The sequence below is a fragment of the Sorex araneus genome, chromosome 2 (assembly GCF_027595985.1).
Source record: "Sorex araneus isolate mSorAra2 chromosome 2, mSorAra2.pri, whole genome shotgun sequence".
In the NCBI taxonomy this organism is placed as follows: Eukaryota; Metazoa; Chordata; class Mammalia; order Eulipotyphla; family Soricidae; genus Sorex; species Sorex araneus.
The window spans coordinates 104,710,236-104,731,998 of record NC_073303.1 but is presented as its reverse complement, the minus strand read 5'-3'; the positions used below and the strand labels follow the sequence as shown (position 1 = coordinate 104,731,998).

General features: G+C 48.0%; 1 protein-coding gene across 1 annotated transcript in view; it reads right to left on the bottom strand.

Annotated features, from left to right (window-relative positions):
• Positions 1-19,838, bottom strand: part of FBXO32 (F-box protein 32) — a 46,415-nt gene extending 26,577 nt beyond the window's left edge. Inside the window, exons 1-4 of the mRNA XM_055125749.1 lie at positions 19,334-19,838; positions 13,443-13,555; positions 12,511-12,560; positions 10,107-10,199 (exon numbers count right to left, since the gene is read on the bottom strand). Coding sequence (XP_054981724.1) covers positions 10,107-10,199; positions 12,511-12,560; positions 13,443-13,555; positions 19,334-19,449 — 372 coding nt within the window. The 5' untranslated portion in view covers positions 19,450-19,838. The remainder of the gene's footprint in view (positions 1-10,106; positions 10,200-12,510; positions 12,561-13,442; positions 13,556-19,333) is intronic.
• Between the last annotated feature and the right edge of the window lie 1,925 nt (positions 19,839-21,763).

The following is a 21,763-nucleotide window of genomic DNA, read 5'->3' as shown; positions in this document are numbered from 1 at the left end:
CAGCTAGGTTTGATTCAAGAAGCTGGTTCAACATGTTGACACAGGGGCCACGATTTGTGTTAATTAAGTCACATGCAAGTGTGGGCCACTGGTGGTCAGCACCCACATCCATGTGTCCACTGGACCCCCCTTCACAGAGGCACTCCCGATGAGCCACTCCCATACAGTGGGGTGCCACCAGGCGCTGGGTCCCATCCCACTGACGCTCCCTCTCTTCATTTCTCTTCTTTCTGTCCCCAAGAGTCTTCTATGTGACTCTCTACTCAGCCACTCCTCAAGGGAGAGAAATCCTGGGTTTGCCTCTTCCATAAAGCTATCTCCAGTGCTTTATCTATTTATTTATTGGTTGGTTTTGGGGTCCCGCCCGGCAGTGCTCAGGGCTTGCTCCTGGCTCTGCACTCAGGAATCACTCTTGGTGAGCTCAAGGGATCATATGTGGTGCCAGAGATGGAACCTGAGTTGGATGCATGCAAGACAAGTGCCCTACCTGCTGTATTATCTCTCCAGCCCCTTGTCTCCACTGGTTTTTCCTGCACTCTTCTAGGTAGGACCAAACCAAACTTCAACAGTGGCACCCTGACCCCAAGGAAAGCCCAGAAGCTCCTCACAAATTCGAGTCAGGTTGTGCGAGATTCTCCAGGTGTGAAGACAATGCTAGGACTCTGGTCTGGCCTTTCCGCAGCACTCATCCTCCGCGACCCACAGCCATCACTGAGTAGCGGGATGGATGCTGCTCATTCCTGGCCGGTGGAGAGCCCCTCCTTTACTGCAGTCATGGGTTCTTTGGATCCTGGCTCAGAGATACTTAAAATAAACATTTGTCTTACCCCAAAGGAGAACAATGTGGAGTGCAGCAGCCATTGCTCTTGAGAAATGATCTCTTTGGATGGGGCAAAAAAAGCCTTTTGATCTGGCACTTCAAACTAAGATCATTTGTCCAATTTAGCACATTCCTGGGTATAATAAGCACCAACTTAGTCTCTTGGTGGAATTTTAGTATAAGTTATTTGGGGTCCTTTGGTGGGATTCAGAATATGCTTATTTTAAATTCTCCAGTAAAGGTGTACAAAGTGGTTTACTTTTCACCAGGGGTCTGAGTGGCTTCGAAAAGAAAATCAGGTGAAAAGATCCAACTCTTATAGCTCATACTTATTTTCTGTTTTTGTGCATATCTTAGTGTGATTCCTTAAGGACCCAAAAGTGACAATGGTAACAAACTACTATAACCACTGAATTCTTACAGAACACTGGATACTGCACTAATATTTTACATGTACAAACTCAATTTAATTATCACAACAATGTAACTGGGTGGATAATAATTTTAGCACCCTTTGAAAGTGCATGGTCTACAAATGAATTTGTGAATATACCTGAGTTGAGAGCATAAGCTTAATTTACTTTTTACTGTTGTGTTCATGGTCGAAACACCATTCTGATCTCTTAGCTCTCCTGCCCATTGCTTTGGCCCTATTTCTGGGTGGGCCCCCTACTTCTGCCAGTACCCCATTAATTCTACAGTTGTGATTTTAGGATCCTCACATCTTCAGAGATTCTATACTCAAACATGCCCTCCAGTTCTGAGGTCATGCTTGCTTTTGTAGGTACCCAGACACTGTAGGATCTGCTGGTCTGAACACTTTACTTTTTTTTAATTAAAAAAAATTTTTTTTTGTAGGGCCACACCTGGAAATGTTTGGGCGTTACTTCTGTCTCTGCACTTAAGAACCATGCCATGTGGTGCTCAGGAGACAATACGGGATATCGGGGATCAAACCTGGGTTGTTTGTGTGCAAGGCAAACCCTCTGCTGGCTGTATATCACTCTGGCCCCTGAATAATTTATTTCTAATATATGTTTTTTGGTTTGGGGGCCAGACCTGGATGTGCTCAGGGATCACTCCTGGAAGAAGATGAGGGACCAAATGTGGTGTCCGAGGTTGAGCCAGGGTCTGCTGTGTGCAAGGCCAAGTGCCTTAACCCTGCACTATCCGCTCTGGCCCCTGAACATAATCTGAAGACCAGGGGGCCTTGAGGGCACAGGGCTGGTCTCCACTGAAGACTCAACAGGGAGCCATGGAGTTCTCAGGAGAAAATTCTCTTGGAATTCCTGGTCTCACAGCTACCACCACTTCTCCACCTCAGCCTCAGTGTGGGCGCCCAGCTCTGCTCTTCTGATTTGGCTGCTGTGGGATGGCCTCCTTTCTTGCCACCCCGGCATCTTGGTCCCCAGGGGACGAGATCTGTCAGTTTTCAGACCTCCCTCCAACAGATAAAGGCCACTAAGCATGTGCAGTGCCCAATTCATCCAAGGACACTGTCAGTGGGACCTGGTAAAGGGCCGGGTTGCTCATGCACATCATTAGCCACCAGGGGCTTGGCAACAGCATGCCCTAAATTGAAGGCATTTGGGTTTACATTTGAGTCACATTGCCCTATTTCAGCCTTGTGTTTGCCAAACCGCCAGTCAACTTAAACTAAAACATGTTTCTGGAATAGAACTTTTAGGGGTGGTAGGAATGCAGTAACTTGCTGGAAACGTTCAAGTGGACTTGGGGTGGTAATGCAGAAAAACTCAAACGAAACCAAGAATGTGCATGGGTTTGGGTGGTGATGTGCTTCTTGCCTGCCTCGGGGCAGAGAAGGAGGCTGCATGCTTGTTTGTCTTTCCTGATCTGCAAGTACATCTGAGTCAGTTCATTCCAGGCAGGAAACCAGTACCCCAGGTTCCCCAGAACCTTCCTGGTCTGAAGATCGATTTTCCAGCTAACATGTTCTTGGCCACATTTCCAGCTCCTAGAGAGAGCTGGGAGTGACCAGATCAAAGATCTTGACATAAAAGCTTTCTCCTGTGCTTACAAAGTTGCATGTGTGTACAGCAGCTCGGTAGTAATGAAAAGGAGACAGATTCGATTTGCACTGTGCCCAGGCAAAGTTGCAGAGGGGAAGAGCACTGGATCAAGAGTCCAGAGAATCAGGTTTACATCCTACCTTGCCCTCCCCGCCCTGCCCCCATGAGGTGACCTTATGGCAACAGTTCCTTTGACCTCTGCTTCTGTGTTTCAGAATGAGTTAACATCTGCCCACTTCATTTATTTATTTGTTTTGGGGCCATACCCACTGGGGCTCAGGACCTATACCAGGTTTAGGAGTGACCCTTGGTGGTACTCAGGAGACCATATGTGGGGCTGGGGGTGGAACCAGGGTTGGCTGCATGTAAGGTGAATGCCTTACCATCTTTTTGTTAGGGGTAGGGCAGGGGCCACCTTAACAATGCTCAGGGCTTACTTCTGGTTCTGTGCATGGGGATCACTCATGGCAGAGCTCAGGGGACCATATGCAGAGATTGAGGTAGGCTGAACTGCTTATAAAGCAAGTGATTTAATTTATGTATTACCTCTACACTGGCCCCAGAGATGTCATCAGTCAACAAAGTAGGAAATTTATAATTTGATAGTTGGTGGCATCTGGGAAGATCAAAAGTCCTTCCTGACTAGGGGGCCAGCAGGAAGTCATGACCTTTTAAAGCACTGGGCTTATCAGGGGCTTGGTTCCTCCATTTCCCCCTCTTACCAGCTACTTCTTCTTACCAAATTCTACATGCGGGGTTCCACCTATGTTTTCCTCATTACAACGTATGGATTTAGGTCTGATATCGAGGTCTTGAATCCATGTTCACTGGACTTCTGTGCATGGTGTTAGGGAAGTTCTGAAGTCTTTTCATTTTTGCACTTGACCTACCAGTTTTCCTAGCACCATTTGCTGAAGAGGCTCTCCTTGCTCCACTTCTGACTGTGAGATAGTTAGGGTAATAAATGCCCAAAGGCAACAGGGACTGGAAGTTGGTCTCAGTAGGAAGCTACTGTGGAGGTGAGAAGCGGAGGAAGGGGAAGGGAGTCACTCAGACAGTGGTGGAGGGAGGGGGACAGTCTGGTGAAGGGTGTGTGTTGGAATGTATTATGCCCGAAACCCTATCATTAACAATACTGTAAACCACAGCACCTAAAATTAAACTTACTATTATAAAAAAAAAAAGAACCTAAGAAAAATAAAAGGAGGACTAGAGAGGTGGTACAGCAGCTAAGTGGACCTGGGTTCAATCTGTGGCATCCCATATGGTCCCTGGGGTACCACCAGGAGTGATTCCTGAATGCAGAGTCAGGAGTAACCCCTGAACATCACCAGGTGCTCAAACCCAGCCCCCCACCAAAAGACCCTAAATGGAATAACTAACATTTATGACCTTTTCCCGCATATGACTCATGCCCTGTTGACCCTTTATCTCATTTAATGCCTTATCTCGGCGGTGCTGAGACAGATGCTCTGACTTGCTCCCTGTTCACAGATGTGGAAGTGGGCCTGTCCAAGGTCATGTGCAACTTAAACACCCTTATCTGAGCCCGTCTTCTATTTTTAAAAGAACTTTTTTCATTGAATCACCGTGAGCTACAGTGACAAAACGTTCGTGTTTGAGTTTCAGTCATACAAGGATCAAACGCCCATCTCTCCACCAGTGCACATTTTCCACCACCAATGTCAAAGCCTGATGCTACCTTCCTGCAGACCAACCAATTTCCTTCCTGGAACAGATCTGAAACCTGCCTGTTTCCCGTGGCGTCTCCCCGAGTTCTAGCCCTCAAACTCAGTTCCACTCCCACCTTCTCTCGGAGGTCTTTCTCAGACATCTTGTGCTTCTGGCACACCCTTGCAAACCCCACGGCCTGCCTGTACTTTTCAAAAACTGCTTCATGCCATTGGATCAAGTAACTTCCTTTAATGCATATTTTCCGAGTTACTAATTAGACTGTAGGGCAGGGCTAGCACGATTGCTTTTCTGTGAAGGGTTAGATTATAAATACCTGAGGCACGCGGGCCACACGGCCTTTGTTATTCGACTCCACTTTACTGAGTTGTTCAACTGACTCTGTTGCTCAGACACCAAGGAATGACACCAAGGTAGCTGTGTTCCAAGAGAACTTTTTCTTTTCTCTCTTTGGTCTGGGGGGGGGGGGGGGACCCAGGGCCTCAAACATGCACAGCGTGTGATCTACCACTGAGCTATATCCCAGGCCCTCCAATAAAACTTTTCTTAGACTACACTTAAAAACTTGAGTTTCACATTATTTTTGTGTGTCACAAAACGTTTCTCCCCCATCATTAAAAAAAAATGCACATATCATTTATAGCTTTTATAGCAAACAAAAGTTATAAGCTGTACTGGTTGGAGGGACAGGAGTTTGCCAAGTGCTACGGTAGAGCCTCAGCCAAGACAGGCTCCTGGCCACTTTATCTATGTTTCTCTCACTAGCTGATGGCAGGGCTTGGTGGAAATAATACAGTTTTTGGAGTAAAGCTAGCTTGAGCTCATGTTCATGTTCTACTTTGCACTCTGCTCAGCAACAACCGTTTCTTTTATTTTGGAGGCGGGGGGCCTGAGTGATAATACAGCGGGTAGGGCGTTTACCTTGCATGTGGTCGACCTGGGTTCAATCCCCGGCATCCCATATGGTCCCCGAGCACTGTCAGGAGTAATTCCAGAATGCAGAGCCAGGAGCAACCCCTGAGCATTGCTGGGTGTGACCCAAAAAGCAAAAAAAAAAAAAAAAAACCCAAAAAAACAAAAAAAATATTTTGGGGGAGGAGGTCCGGGGCAATGGTTTGGGTCACACCCAGTACTCAGAGACTCTTTCTGGTTCTATGCTCTGGCAGTGCTCAAGGGACCACATGAGGTGCTGGGGATAGAACCAGGGCGGCTGAAGCAGCCACGTGCAAGGCATGTGCCTTATCTCCTGTCTATCATTCTGGCTCCAGCAATAGCTGTCTTAAGAACTGTTGGTTCTGTGGCCATTGAAGCCATATTTTAATTTTTCTCTGGTATTGGGTTTATCTTAATTCCATCTTCTCATAATAATTCAATTTTCTCAAGTGACTCACCAGGGAATGGGCTAGTCATGCGGGTAAATGTTGATGTTTTCCAGTTACTCTGCCTCACTGGAGAACACAAAGGACTTGAAGACTTTACAACCAGTTGAAAGCACTTGAGAAGTCTTACTGCAAGTCAGCCCCGTCTCTGCCCAGCTGTATCTAGTCTACAAACTGACAGATGCCCAGGAAAGAGGCCGGCAGATGCTTAGGTCTTTCATTTTGCAAAGCAAGTTATAAATCATTTAAAAAATTGATATAGTATCATCACACCATTACCTCTGTTTTCCCACTACATTTTGTATTCTTACAAAGATCCTTCCATGTATGTATGATTATCCTAGACTTACCCCAAGATATGTTATCCTTGGTTATCCTAGATTTAGCCTACAGTGTAAACTTAGAGAAATCAAGTGAGTTTCAGAGGCAACTATGACTAAGAATAACTGAATGTTCAGTGGACGGATTGTGAGTGGCGTTTTTCTTTTTCCATCATCAGTTTCTGTTGGATTCCAGACTCCCAGAAGTCCAATGTTGAATGGGGAGACATGTCATGGGTTAGAGATCATGCCTAGCATGGTGAGGTCCTGAGTCTGGCCCCTTGTTTCCACCCCTAGCACTGCTCAAATGTATGGAAAACATAACATAACTTTCAAGGAGTTTCCGGGTTGGTCCCTAAATTTTAAAACATGCTAGGATCAACTGTGAGATACTTCTGAGTAGTGACTTAGCACTTTTAAGGAATTCAATGAGAAGCAGCTACAAATTTCTGTGGGGGGAGGGTTGGGTTGGTCACACCCAGTGATGGTCTGAGGCTACTTCTGACTAGGTGATCAGAGGGAACGGTGGCAGTACTTGGGAGACCCTAGGCAGGATTCCAATCAGTGTTACTAGGACGGGAAGCAAGGGCCTTAACCCAGTGTACTATCCCTTCAGCCCCTCCAGGCGGGTTTTCGTAGGCAAAGATGTTTCCCAGGTGAGCACTAACAGCCAGGGCTGAGAACCACTTTAGCGAGGAGCTGTGTAAACGCACTCTGGGTTTGCTGGTGACGAACCCACTGTACCTGCAGGTCTCTCTGCCCTCGTGGGAGAGTCAGTGCGGGCTCAGGGTTACCAAGTTACCTCACCATTAGTCCGCCCAGCATTGGAATCCTCTCGAGTTTCCAAATGAAATTTCCAACAATGTGAAATCCACTGGTCTTGAGGTATGATATAAAACAAAAATTTTTTGGAGGTGGGGGAAGGAGTTCCCAAGTGGTGCTCAGGGAACCTGGGGGCCATTCTCAAGTGTTCCTGGACAACCTGGTTGGGGTTCAGTGCTAGGACCCAAGGACTGGAGTTGCTGGAACTCTCTGGAGCCGATGACCCCAGCAGTGCTTGGGGTCTCCAGGGCTGTTATCAGGCAATGTCAGGGGAACCATGTGATGCCGAAGGTAAAACCAGGTATATGCTAGGCATGCACCCTAACTACCGCAGTATCTTCCTGCCCGTAGAACAAATGAGGTCACTGCTTCTACAGCTTTACAATCCTCTTTCAAACTCACAGTTCAAACTGTCTTCCAGAAATTAGGATGGGTATGAAGGGAGAGGGATAGAAACAATGAGTGATAGGCTAAAGCCTATTAAAATAATGTATGAAAGACCCACTTTAATGAATGCTATATTAAAAACGTTGTTGTGTTGCAGTGGTGTGCTCTGTGTGTGTGTGCTCCCACACACATGCATGTGCACCTTGAGGTGTTAAGAGATCGAACCCGGGGCCTTATACATACAAGGCTCTACCACTTACGTCACATCATTGGTTCTACATTAAAAATATTTTATAACAAGAAAATTCACAAAACATTCATACATGGTAATAAAAATGGTAAGCTTTTGAGCCTGCTGCCACTTGTCTCTTTCCTGAAACCCTGCAGGTTTGTGTGTGTGTGTGTGTGTGTGTGTGTGTGCGCGCGCGCGTAAGAGAAAGTCCCCAAGTGGGGTGGTCCTGATGGCCCCCAGCACTGCTGTCCCCAGACGGCTGAGATCACAGGGAGAGGTCCGCAGGTCCCCTGCACAGTGTTTGGAAGGACCACTCACCACCCCAACCCCCCAAGCCATACGAGGTCTAAGTAGGAAAGTGGCAAACATACCAGAATAAACTACTCTGCAAAGTTGGTTTGAGGATAAGAATATACGAGAAGGGCACTGAGTGCTTTAGAAGAAAAACCTCAAAACATGGTGCCTATCATTAAAATGTTTTAAGTCCCGTATAAAAATAACATATTATTTCTCAAATTACAGAGCACTCTAACAGTGAAGGGGAAAAAAAGATTGTTCTTCCTAAAATAGCAATATTTTCATTATTTCAGAACGTTAAAAACTTTGAAAGCACTCAGCAGTTCCTCTGAGATTATTTAAGGAAAACTGTGCCTGAGAGATTTGATAATTAGACACTCTCAGACACGAGTTCAAAATCCCCCAATTTATTTGGCTTTTTGGGGTTGCCATACTCGTCGTGGTGCTTGGTGGATGCTCCTGGCCTTGTGCTGGGGGTGATGCCTGGTGGTTCCCAGAGCAACACAGGATGCTGGGGACTAAACCTGGGTCCCCCAGAGCAAAGAACATGTAGCCCTCTGAGCTCTCTCTTTATCTTTGGCCCAATGGAAAAATATTTTAAAGAGATTTACCATCTTGGTAACCAGGTCATCATAATAATTAGTGGCTGACTTTGCATGACAGGGTCTGGTTTGCAGAGTATTTCCTCAAATGAATATGCCACTGAGTCTATTTCCCATTCTGTGAGCCGACGTTCGTCTCAGTCCTTCCAGAGAGGGCCATCAAGTCAGAGAGGCCATGCCACCTGAGGGTGGAGCCTGCAACTGCTCTCAGGCCACTTTCTTAGCAATCATTTCTTCACAGAAAACTTGTGGCAGCTTCAACTGTGAACTCCTCAGGTTTCAGACCCCAAATTCATCGTGTAACTGACCTTGCTGTGTTTAACATAGAGTAAAGATTTTTCTATTTCTTCAGCTTATTAAAAAGATGAAAGGCGATTGTACAGCGAATTGCATAAGACATTTAGTTGTGTTTCTCCCCTTCCCGCCCCCAGCCCCATTCTTGTTCTTTTGTTTTATTTTCTTTCTTTTCCTTTTTTTTTTTTTGTGGGGGGTGGAGGAGCCACATCCTTGGAGCTTTGGGATTACTCCTGGCTCTGTACTCAGGGCTCACTCCTGGAGGGGCTCAGAGGATCATATGGTGTGCCAGGGACTGAACCCAGGTTGGCAGCACGCAAGGCAAACGCCCTGCCTGTTGAACTGTGGACCTGGCCCCTGCTTTGTTTCCTTTCAAAAGGGAAAATAAGCAGGGAGAAGAAGCAGAGGAAAACCTGAGCATTTTTCTAACTAGCTGGTGATCAAGACATCAGATCTGGGTATCTTTCTTTAATACCAAGATTGTGGAAACCCTCGTGTTCTTAGCCATGGGGCTCAACTCTTCGTGGGCCTGGCCCTTGCCTGTGGGGACTCCCCTGCCAAGGGGCACCTTTGGGACTTGAAGAAGGCACAGCGGGAGAGGGAACTGATCTGTTTCTGTGCTCACAGCTCAGCTTAGTGCTTCTAACCTTCCAGGAAGCCTCAGCAGGCCAATTGCCTCCTTCTGCCCAGAGTGACAGCTGAGCCTTCCAGGCCTCAGGGGGCTTGAACATTATCGCTCTGGCTGAGACTTTGCAACCCTCCAGCTCCACGACATGGCTCTGAGAAGTGCCAAAACCCTTGGAGAGGGAAAATCACAACCAAACCAGCCAATCCCATGGCGGGGCCAACCTCTTCCTACTGCCGAGGCCTGCACCCAATCAGCTGCTCTTAGCTCGAGTCACTGCCCCAAACCCAAAGGGAGCTTAGGGGGCAGAAAGAAGAATAAGGCCATGAAAGAGAATCCCACCCTGGACAGGCCTGGTGAGAATTCCCGGTTTTCCCAGTCCTGCCGGCCCTCTCTGTCCAGGCAAGTCTCCGGGATATTTCCTTACCAACTTCTATTAGGAAGTGGGGAAAGGACGTGCGGGGATTCATTTTGTTTTTCTAAAAATTCTTAGGGTTCTAAGAGGTTATTATTATTTTTTTTCTGGGCTAAATGATTTCTAGACAAGGTGAACAAACATTTCAACGTGACAGAGTTTGGTTAAGCCTTTGGGCTCCAGAGACTTACCCGGACGACGTAGTTAAACCGCCTGGAGTCCAGAATGGCAGTTGAGAAGTCCAGTCGGTTGAAAGCCTCCCCCAAAGTGCAATACCCATGACGCTGGAGGCAAAAAGAGAGGATGCAGAGGTGACTTCTGTGCTCCCCAAGTCATTCTCCAGAACCATCAACCTGGATCTAATGACCCAGCAAGCTTGAGGCTCATCTTTAGCATCCTATGGCCTCTTGCCTCTTCTCTAGGCTATAAAAGGTCTCTCTGGGAAGCCGCGTGATGCAGGAGAGGGGCAGCTACCCAAGTCAGGGTCGGTGTCAAACATCCCTCTTTGTGACTTGTCCCATTTGTGCCCCTGGTCCTCTGAGCGCATGAGAATGGGAAAGTCTTAGCTAGTTGTATAGAAAGGGTGGGCTGGACGCTGGATATTTGATGACTGAGGTGGAGACAGCTGGACACTAACAAATTCCTGGGATGAGAAGCATTTATTTCTTCTATATTGGCCACGCCCAAGTATGTTCAGGGCTTACTCCTGTCTTTGTGCTCAGGGATCATTTTGGCAAGAATTGGGAGACCACGTGGGGCGCTGGTGATAAAACCAGGGTTGGTCATGGGCAAGGCAAGTGCCCTAACTGCTGTACTATCTCTCTAGCCCCACAGAAGCAGAGTTCTCAGGGTTCAAGAGAATCAAAAGAAGTTTTGCCCTTTTGCTTCTGAATATGTAAGGACGAAAGAGCAGAGAGCCATGACTTAGAGGCAGCTGGGTGGTTTTAGTGTATCACTGATCTTCTCCTGGTCTCAAATTACAGAGGGAACTAGATGTTCTCCAAAGTCCTTGAGAATAATAACACTCTCATCCCACCAAACTTGCCTTGCATCCTACTTATCTAAAAATGGCCTCTGTAAAGATAAAATATAACTTTTCCCTAAAGTGCCACACAAGTTTAGTTGTTGTTTTGTTCCTGCCTCATACCAGGAAGGCTTTAAAAACTTATATGCTTGGCTGAACAAAATGGGGTAAATTGGAGGGGGCCGGGCCGGGCCACTGGCAGCCGCTTGCTTCCATAAACCAAAATTGCCACATACCCCCAGCCCGACTCCACTGTCTCAGGATGGACCTCACAAAGATATAATCTACTGAGATTCGGGTATGCAGGTTTTGTGACTGAAATCTCCAGGCTTCTCGGAGTTAGGATGGGCTACCTCCCCCCACTTCCCAATCAATACTCCTGGAAGCACTAGCAGTCACCCCCATGAACCAACTCCAGTGCCATCCTGTAAGTTCTACTATGGGCCTTGCTTCAGAGACTCATAAATAAAACTCAAAAAAGATCAAAAGCCACAGTTAATCTTGGACCCGTGCATAAACTCAGGATACATCAGAGGGAGAGCGGATTGGCCTGGTGCTCACCCACACAGAGCCCTTGGCAGCCGCTTGCTTCCACAATCCAAAATTGCCGCCATTCCCCCGGCCTGACTCCATCGTCTCAGGATGGACCTCACCAAGACATAATCTGCTGAAAATTCAGGTATGCAGGTTTTGTGATTGAAATCTCCAGGCTTTCTCGGGGCTGGGATGGGCTCTACCTCCCCCCCACATCCCTGTACTCCAGAAGCCTTGGCAGTCGCATCCACACCCCAAAGCTGGCGCTCAACTGAAAAGCTACTCCAGCCTACTGACCCGATAAAAATACCCAATGCCCTGAACAAACATGATGACCTCTTAGCACTTGTATCACAAACCACAATGACGAAAAAGAAAAGGAGAGAGAGAGCAAGAAGGAAAGTGCCTCCCATAGAGGGAGGCTGGAATGGGGGATGGGGTGTTGGGGGATGGTAGTGAGGAAACCGGGAACACGGATGGTGGGAAATGTACACTGGTGGAGGGATGGGTGCTGGATCATTGCAGGACTGAAATCCAATTATGAACAGCTTTGTAATAGTCTAGCTCACGGATATTCAATTAAAAACATTTTTAAAAAGGTAATGTGGAGTTCATGCCCAATTCAATCAGCTTAATGGCTAGATAAATAGCAGTACTCCTACATTAAATTAAAAATACATAAATAAAAACTTGTATGCTTAATGATTTCTATGTTTAATTATTCCTGGGTCCAAACATATCTGTGTTGCAGGCTAAAGAGCTTGCAGAACAAAAAACTGAGGCACAGTCGTGAGGGAGGGGCCAAGGCTTTTGACTCTACATTTGATATAGGCATATTAATCTTTATAAAGGAATTTTATATACATTATATCTCACTGAATGATTGGGGAGCCTGCCTAGTGATTTTCTAGCTTCCACCAACCATACCCGAGAGTCTTACTTGGTGTCATATTTCTGTCCATACTTCACTACCCCCAAAATTACTATGTAGGCCAAGCCCTAAGGCTAGACATACATTTGATCGGATGGATGCTCACCTCTTTAGTGCTTCCTTTGTGGACATAGATCCATTTTTCTTGATGAAAATCTATAGAGACAAAAATACGACTTTAATATCTGTATTGTGTCCAAGATTTAAACTTTCTTTTCCGTTTTACTTCAAGGTATGAAAAGCTTTGACAACAATTACAGAAACTTTACTGACAATCTAAGAGGATGCAAGTTCATAATTTCTATAATACTGGAGTTCATGTCTGTCTTTGTCTGAAGCACCCACATCACTGACAGACTGAGTAGGCCTGAGCTTCGAGGTAACCACCCCCCCACACACATACTCTCCCCTCAAAACAATAAATACCCAAGTACAAGTTTGTTTCCGAGCCAAGTCTACGACTCATAAGGCTATAAAGAGTAGAAATAAAACAGATAGTATGAGGAAACCATGTAGTACAGATGGATTAAATGAAAGATCTGTAATTCCTACTTATTAATAGAACTTTATGCTTTGTTAACACATCCAGACAGCCTCTAGAAATGTTAATGGAATTTATACAAGGAAAGAGGGAGAAAAAAATTTATTTCCAAAGTCTAAAATTCTAGTTCAAAATAAAAAAAAGCACATACCAGAACTCAGTGGATTATGTTGTGTACAAGGACCCAGTTAACTGTCAACTGAACATGAAAAACTAAGGGGGCAAACCCCAACTAGCAGCGATTGTCTTATAAACAGAACTTTTAGAACGGATGGATCTTGCTCAGAAAATGCACTGCAGATTTCTGAGAGCAGAGCCGAGTGGCCTCTGCTAATGATCGAGTAAACATTAAAGCAGATGTCTAACAGGTGAGGTGTGATCGTCACAGCACCTGACCTCCACCCCCCACCCTCCCCCACCAAGCTTGTTTGAGTCCCCAAACAAGCCATCCTAAGGCTATTCAGACAGCTTTCTTAAACTCTAGACTAAAGGCTTACAGTGAGTTTTGGTTTTGCTATTCAGTATATCCTTCTTTCTCTTCTTGGCGGCAACATCATAGTTCAGGCTGTTGAAAAGATTTTCCTTATTGAAAACTTCCTTGTTGCAGTAACTAGGAATAAAAGAAGACGGGATAAACTGTAGCAGCTAGACTGGAACTCGAGCTGCTTCTATAAATAACACACTAGGTCATAAAACACAAACATACACGCTTCTCAAACAAAACATTAGAAATCACTCAAGAGAAATGCATATAGGTCCAGACTTCTCTCTTATAGGTTAGAATATCGTCTCGTTTCTGTGGAAGGCAGAGACGGGGGCTTTCGACGGCTTTTGAATTCCCCAACAGTGCCTGCCATTGTATCTGACACACAGCCCTGCACTCTCTCACTAACAGCAAGGCAGGGTACCACAATGTTACTTTAAGCAAAAATGAATTGGGGGAGGGAGAAGGATGGTTACTGGAATCAGTGTAATGCACAATGCCCGCATTTGGCCAAACCATCTACCCCAAGCTGCTGTAAAAAAAAAAAAAAACTTTACAGAGCTATAATTCATGCACTATACAATTCACCTATTTAAAATGTACCCAAGCTTCTTTTTAACTAGTATGCTCCTGTCGGTGCCTTTAAAACAGGATCCCATTTACAAAGCTGTGACTGACAAACTCAGTTTCTAGGTGGTGTGTAATGTACAGTGACTTTTAGGATTCATGTCATTTTTCTTGATCAACACGACTCAAGATGTGAGGAAAGGATCTTGGGCTTGAAATGAAAGAAGCTGAATTCCTAATTCATAAATGGTTGAGGGCTGGGGAGACTGTCCGTGTCACAGGTCTCCTCCGGTTGGCTGAGCTGTCACTGGGGGTGGTGTGACTAAGCTTTCATCTATTATACAAGGGACCTTGGGCATAAACAGCTGAAGAATTTTCACAGGAGGAATGCAGCAAAAATACTGAGGTATCATGAGGCAATGGGTTTGCCTCTCCTACCTCCTTGTGGGGGTTAAATCCTGTATGTTAGACAAGGTTTGTGATGCCAAGGAGTGAAAAACCTGATTTAGATTTTCACTTCCTTATACACCCACTCACAACCAAGGCTCAGGGAACTTATGCGGTGACCGAAGTGAACTCAGGTTGGCTGTGTGCAGGCAAGTGTCCTACCTGCTGTAAATTGCTCCTTTCCCTTTTGATGAATTCTGGGTTGAATCAAAGATGTTATTTGATTCGATCTTTTATTTGGGACATACAATGGTGAGTAAGATGGGTGCTTTCCGGGCTCCCATAGGCTCCCATAGGCTCCCATAGGCTGAGGACATGGGAACAGAGGTCAGAGGATCAGAAACAGTTTCAGTCTCCTGGTGTTCCCAGAAGTTCTTCAAGCAGCACTTCCATACATACATTAAGTATCTTGCTAATGCTTTCAGGTGACATTGACAACAATATACCCAGAGGGCTAAGCTTGATGGGTGATCGATCATTTGATCATTCTCCCCTACTTAATACCATGTGTTGAGTTTCGACTATCTTTAGTCGTTTTCCTTTTCACTCAGGGAAATTGCATCTTCTTAGGTTTCAGAGAGATTAGTGCAGAAATCACCTTAGAGGCATTTTCTTTTTTTCCTTTTGGCCACCCCTGGAGGTGCTCAGGGCTAACTTCTGGCTCTGTGCTTAGGGGTCACTCCTGGCAAGGCACAGGGATCACGTGGGATGCCAGGGATGAGTCTGGGGTTGACTGTGTGCGAGACAAGGGCCCTAACTGCTATACTATCTTTCTGACCCTGGAGGCACTTTCTTAAGCCAGCCAAGGGTGAATGTTTGGGCTTCATGTCATCCATGCATGTGTATCTGTCTAACCACACAATTCGGAGGGGTACAAACCACTGACTACTCTGCTATCAGCTGCCAGGTGGCAGGAAAAAAGGAGCAGAGTTGAGATCCCTTTAAGCTAACAGGAAACTTCAAAGTTGAGAAAATGGGTAAAGATGGGAAGTTTCATGGCAGATCCACCTCGTACCAAAGCTGTGAAGAGTGGGAGAAAGCAAAGGCAAACATGTTGTGTGCAAAAAATACCACGAGAAGGTTTGTATTTAAAGAAAACACATACATGTGCCATAGACAAAAACCTACAGCTTAGATTCCACATGGTGAGAACCATGAAAGAAGTTGTTTTATTCTTAATTACCCTCTTCAGACTTTGCAGACAAATGTCAGGGCCCAGCCCCTAGATTGAGACCATCCTTCAGAAATTTTAAGTGTTTATATTTCATCTTACTCTTTTCTAATGGGAAACATTCCTCAGAGGAATTTGAGCACTTGCTTTATAGCAACTACAATAACCTGCTGTAAGCCCAAGGGCCTCATTTCCAAAGCTAATTAAGAAGAATTGGACATAATTGATGATGCTCCCCCACAGCCGAATGTAGACAAGTTTTAAGCATAGGAATCCTGCACTTTTCATGTGGTTATTAGATTTTTTAGACCCCAGAAGCAGGCCTGGAAGGCTAGCCTCAGGGTCTGTTTGTGTTGCCTGCTTATATGTTTTCTTTTAAGCAGTAATATATTCAGTTAGAGGCTATTTTCAGAATTCAATTATGTCCATTTCAAAGAAATGCAGAGCCAACGGAAAATTACAACTGAAATTTTTAACAAGAAAAACCGCCACCATTTAGGAACTATGACATTAAATTAAAAAATAATAATAATAGGCAAACCAATTTAAAGAGGCTTTCTTTATATAAATTCAATGAAAGTTGGTAAGTCTCGACTTTGCAGTCAATTCCTACTGATCTTGATTTTTACAACTATAGGGCCTAGAATAAGAACAAAGACCTCTTCCAGTCTTCTCAAAGGCAACTTTAGGGAAAGGTAGTAGGAAAGATTTCAAAACAAGATCATTTTGGCAGCAGTGATAAAGGGGAGGGGGGCGTCCCATTTCTCATTTAATTGTAATAATAGGCAATTTAAGAAAACTGCGGCCTTAGTTGCAGGGAAAAGAGATTTCTAAGCTAATTTGCTATAGTACATAACCTAAACTGTCAAACTCAATACATATCCAAACACGGTTAGTCCCCACTGGGCTCTAGCCAAACAAACAGTCTACTGTAGAAAGAAGCTCTTCGAACCATACCCTGAACGCAGTGAGCACTCATAAAAATCCCAACAATTATTTTTATTCTCCTATATACCACTCATCTAGGGCACTGAGGCAAACTTCCTGCTTCCTCGTCCAGCCTTAGCTATACTGGAAAGCAACATTTGAATTTTTGAAGGCAAAGACTGTCGGCTTGGAGAAGTGGCCTGGGGTCAGATGAGATTACTCATTCTGGGGGGCAGACGGTGGGAGCTGAATCAGAGAGAGAGAGGTTGTGCTATGCCACTTCCTTGAAGCATTCTTGGATGGCCCTGGCTCCTGCCAAGAGCTTTCCTCGAATTTTTTAATCTTCCCCACCGAATGCCATTATTTTCCATCTTCTGTCATTTCAATCATTTGAGCAAGGACTTTGAAGCTTCTCTGAAAGCCCTCTAAGGTATCAGGACACTTAGCTTACGTGAGCTTAGCTTACGTCCAAAGTTCCAACAGAACTTTGGGACGTTCTGTTGCTGCAGGAAGACTGGGCTGGACCCCACATTCTGGGTCCTAAGGCTCACAGAATCCACAAGGGAGAATGAGGACAAAGCGGTGGTCTGCCTGAAAGCCACCCTCCATTTGGGAACATTCCATGTGCACCCTTTGCCCTCCTCCAGGACTCCCCTGTCCAGCGGACTGCAGAAAGGTACTTGGAACTAGTTAAGTGTTGCATGCCACAGCAGAGCTTGGTTCTCTCCCGGCCCCTCCTTAGGAAGGGCTTGCCTTTTGTTTTCGCCTAACAGGAGAGGCATTCAACTTCACCTGTGCAGGCAGGCACGCAGCCCAGACCTGACATCACAGCAAAACCTCCCTAAGACGGAAAACAGTAGGGATATTTGAACCTGGGTCTCAGAAGGCCAACTGCTTTTAAGAAGTTGGCAGACTTGACATCCTACGCAAGGAAGGGATTGTTTACAATGGTTGGTGGGGGGGTAATACTCCGCAAACAAACAGCCAGCTGCTTTGCTAAGGAGCTACCAAAATGATTCCCAAACTCTGTGACTCATCAAGAATCCCAGGCGGCTACCCTATTGATCACCCTCAGGGATCCTGAAGGTGACCGCCACAGTTTTCGGCACTAAAGTGACTAGACTAGCGCAATCAGCCTAGTCTAACTATTGGTGGTGAGGTCCAAATCATCTCAGATGGAGGGAGAGGCATTCATTTAGGTGTGGAGGAGACAGACGCAGCCTTCTGTGAGTCTCTACGCAAACCAGGGGCTCTACATTTGATCCAAAGGCTCACTGAAAGCATCCTACAAGGGTATCTGAGTGAGAAACTGAGTCCCAGCCCTACCCCTCACTACCTTCTCTCCCTAGACTCTGCCGATACACAGAAACAAAGTATCGCAACGCTAGAATCCACATTCTTTAAGAAGCAAAGAAAGAAACCTCTACTTTGCTAGACCAGAAGGAAGATCCTCCAGAGGCTTTTCTTATTTTTCTGGAAGTGAAGATCGGATGTCCCACCAATTAGATTTCTCAAGAGTGTTCTCCAAACGTTTACCCCAGGGCCTGGCTTAGAGTATTTCTGTTTAACGTGAAGGTCAGGGTGCTCTTTCTTGCCTCTCTTGACAGACCCTCCCAAGGGTATCTGTTTTAAATATTTTCCCTACACTGGCACACAAACGAAGGCCAAGTTCTATTCTAAATAGTTCAATCTATTTTCCGGAGGGTTTTACAAAGATCAGTGGCAAGGGCTGAGCCACACGCGCACAGGTCAATTTCAGTAAGTGGGAATAAGGTCCCAATGCAGAACACCCCCCTGAAGCCAGAGAGGTTAGAACCAAAGGTGATCGGCTGACCGCCCTGATCTCGAAATGCTGTTCCATTTTCCGCTCATCAGGTCCAAAGTAAAGGGATGTGCAAGCCAACTGTCGTGCGAGTGTCCTACCGACTCCAGCGCACCCTGATTAAAAGTGCGAAGCGAAGCGGGCCGTAGTTTCCATGGACTGGAACTTTATTTTTTTTTAATTTAACCGCTGGGGCCGCCCCGAGACAGCCAGTGGGCTCTCTCTGTTCTCAGCGCACCACCATGATGGTGTAGTGCAAAGAAACTGATCAAAGGGGCCACACAGTGGAAACAGGTGCTTCCAGAAGCAGAACGTTCGCGGCTGCCATCCCCGCTTTCTTCCCAGTTCTAGCACCGTCCCCTGCTCTGGGTCGCGGGACCACGAACCACAGGCAGTATCTAGTCCCACCTGCCCGCGCCTTCATGGTCACGCATCCTCCTGATCGCTCTGGGGTCGCCGCTGGCGCGTGGGAAAGGCTGGGAGGAGGAGGTGCCTGCCAGGTGCCCGTCTGGTGCCCACGGCCGAGCCCCGCGCGCGCCCCCACACGCCCGCGCCCCCGTGCGCGCCATCTGCGCGTCCCTGCAGTTTTAAAGCAGGGGGGTTGTCAGAAAGAGGGTGGGGGAAGCACCCCCTAGTCGAGCTAAGTTTGCGCCTTTGGGGACAAGACCGGCGTCGGTCTCGCTGGCTTCTCAGAGGGACTGCAGGATGCTGAGAGGAGTTGGCGAAGCAGAACTTCAACAACAGCAAGAAACCAAACCTCTGCGCCGTCCCCGCAAAACCTCTGTCCCTGCATCCGTGGCTCTGGGCGACAGCAGCAGACACCGGGGGCAACGCCATCCTACCCCGACCTGGGTCTCCCTTCCTCGGGAGCCCGTCCTCGCCCCCCCCACCCCGCCTGCACCCACAGTCGCCGGCGAGCGCCCCCCCCCCTCCCTCCCCCGGCTGCGTGCGGGCCCTCCGCGCCCCTCACCTGCCCAGATCGCCCACGAAGCCGCCGCTCTTCTCATCGAGGAAGCGCTTCCAGCCGTCGGCCGTCTTCACCCAGCTCTGGCCCGGGGAGCGCCAGTCCTGCCCGAGGAAGGGCATGGCACCGCGAGCCGGGGCGCGCACCGGGCGGCCGAGCGAGGGACGGGGCCGGGCGCGGGCGGGGGCGCGGGCGGGGGCGCGGGCGCGGCGGCCAGAGTGGCGGGCCGGGTCCCCGGCGCCGTATTTATCCGGGGCGGCCGGCCGGGGCGCTTTGTTGCCGGAAGAGCCGCCCGCGCTTAGCCCGGCCCCCGGCCCCAGGCCACGTGGCTTTGTTTATGGGCTCGGCTTGTTTTGCGCCGCGCCGGCGGCCCCCGCGCCCCGCGCTGTTGCACAACCCCGAGCCAGGGGGGAAACTTGAAGCCGCGGTGGGCGCGAGGCCGGGGCTCCCCGCCGCCTCTCCAGCCCCGCGGCGCTCGGGGGAAGCCGGGCCCCGTCCTTCCGCGGCTCCCGGCACGGGGAGCGCTGTCTGGGTCGCCGCCCCGCCGGGGCGGGGAGGAGGGACTGCCCGCCCCCCCCGCACTCCCTCCCGGCTCCCCAACGCCGCCTTCCCGGAGCAGACGGGGTGGGGGGCAAGGGGGTGCAGCCCGCCGGCCTCGCCCCGGGCGTAAAACGGTCGGTGCGCCGAGGGGAGCCTCTAGGAAGCCCGGGTGTGGGGGAAGGTCGGTCCTGCACCTCCTCTTCCCTCCCCCTTCCATCTTTCCCCGAGTCCCCCGGGAGGCCTGTGTCCCCGGCGGTAAAGAGGAGAGCGAGGCTGGGCGTAGTGGGGACCCCGCGGGTGGGGATGGAGAGGCGGGGGGCAGGCCTCCACTGGGCGCTGAGCTCCCCCCTGGCTGGCAGCGACCCCCGCCGCCACCTAGAGCAGGTGAGGGGTGTGTGGGGGAGGGGCTGGCCCAGCTCCCGCACTGTAGGGCTGGGGCTGGGCTTTGAATGGAAGGGCCCTTGGGAACCTCCTTCCAGCTACTCATCCTGGACCGAGTCCTCTAAGGGACATTTCAGCACGAAGTTTTGGGTTCGGTGAACTTGAAAAAAGAGGAGCCGCGTCCAAATGCCCCTGCACCCTTCAATATTTTAGAATGCGCCCCACTCTTAACCCCCAGGGCCGGCCCTTGGGGTAGCCTCACAGTGCAGGTGAGGGAGGCTGGCACAGACTGACCAAAACTTTGGAGGGCTGGGGCACACCCAACTGTGCTCAGGGAGCACTCCCTGTGGAGATTTTGGGCTTCCCATGGGGTGCTGGTGAGCAAACTCTTGTTGGCCGTGTGCAAGGCAAAGCGCCTCAGGGGCAGTACTATCCTTAGATTTATTTAATTTAAAAAAATTTTTTTATTAGTGAATCACCGTGAGCTACAGTTACAAACTTATGAACTTTCGTGAATGCATTTCAGTCATACAGTGGTCCTTTACCCATCCCTCCCCCAGTGCCCATTCTCCTCCACCAATGGTCCCAGTATACCTCCCACCACCCCCACCCCATCCCCCACCACCGCACCCTGCCTCTGCAGCAGGGCATTCCCTTTATTTCTCTCTCCTTTTGGGTGTTGTAATTTGCAATAGAGGAATTGAGTGGCCATCATGTTTGGTCTGTAGTCTACATTTGGCACGCATCTTTCAACCTGAATGGGTCCTCCAAACGTCCTCTACTTGGTGTTCCCTTCTCTATCTCGGCTGCCTTTTCCCCCAGCATGTGAGGCCAGATTCCAAGCTGTGGGGCAGACTTCCTGGTCCTTATCTCTATTACTCTTGGGTGTTAGTCTCCCATTCTGTTACTTTATATTCCACAGATGAGTGTGATCTCTCTCTCTCTCTCTCTCTCTCTCTCTCTCTCTCTCTCTCTCTCTCTCTCTTCTCTGTCTCTCTGTCTCTCTCTCTTTCTGACTCATTTCACTTGATACTTTCCATGTTGATCCACTTATATGTTCATTGCAGCACTGTGTGCAATAGCCAAAATCTGGAAAAAAACGGAGTGCCCAGAAACAGACGACTGGTTAAAGAAACTTTGGAACATCTACACAATGGAATACTATGCAGCTGTTAGAAAAGATGAAGTCATGAAATTTGCATATAAGTGGATCAACATGGAAGGCTTAGATTCATTTTATTTTGTTTTTAATGTAACTGTGGTGGACAGCCCGCGGTGCATGGGCAACAACAGAGAATTGAAGAGCCCAGGATGGAATAAGCAATGGTTTGCCCAGGTCCTATGGCAGTGGCTAGCTTCTTCGCAACCCTTGGCACTATTCACATGACCCTGTTTGCATTTATTTATTTTGGGGGGTAACAGTCTGTTCCTCTCTGCAGCAGGGAGAGCTGGTCCATTTTGTTGGAGGGACATCCCAGCCCTTTGTCCTTGCCAGGCCCAGTCTAAGACTTCAAG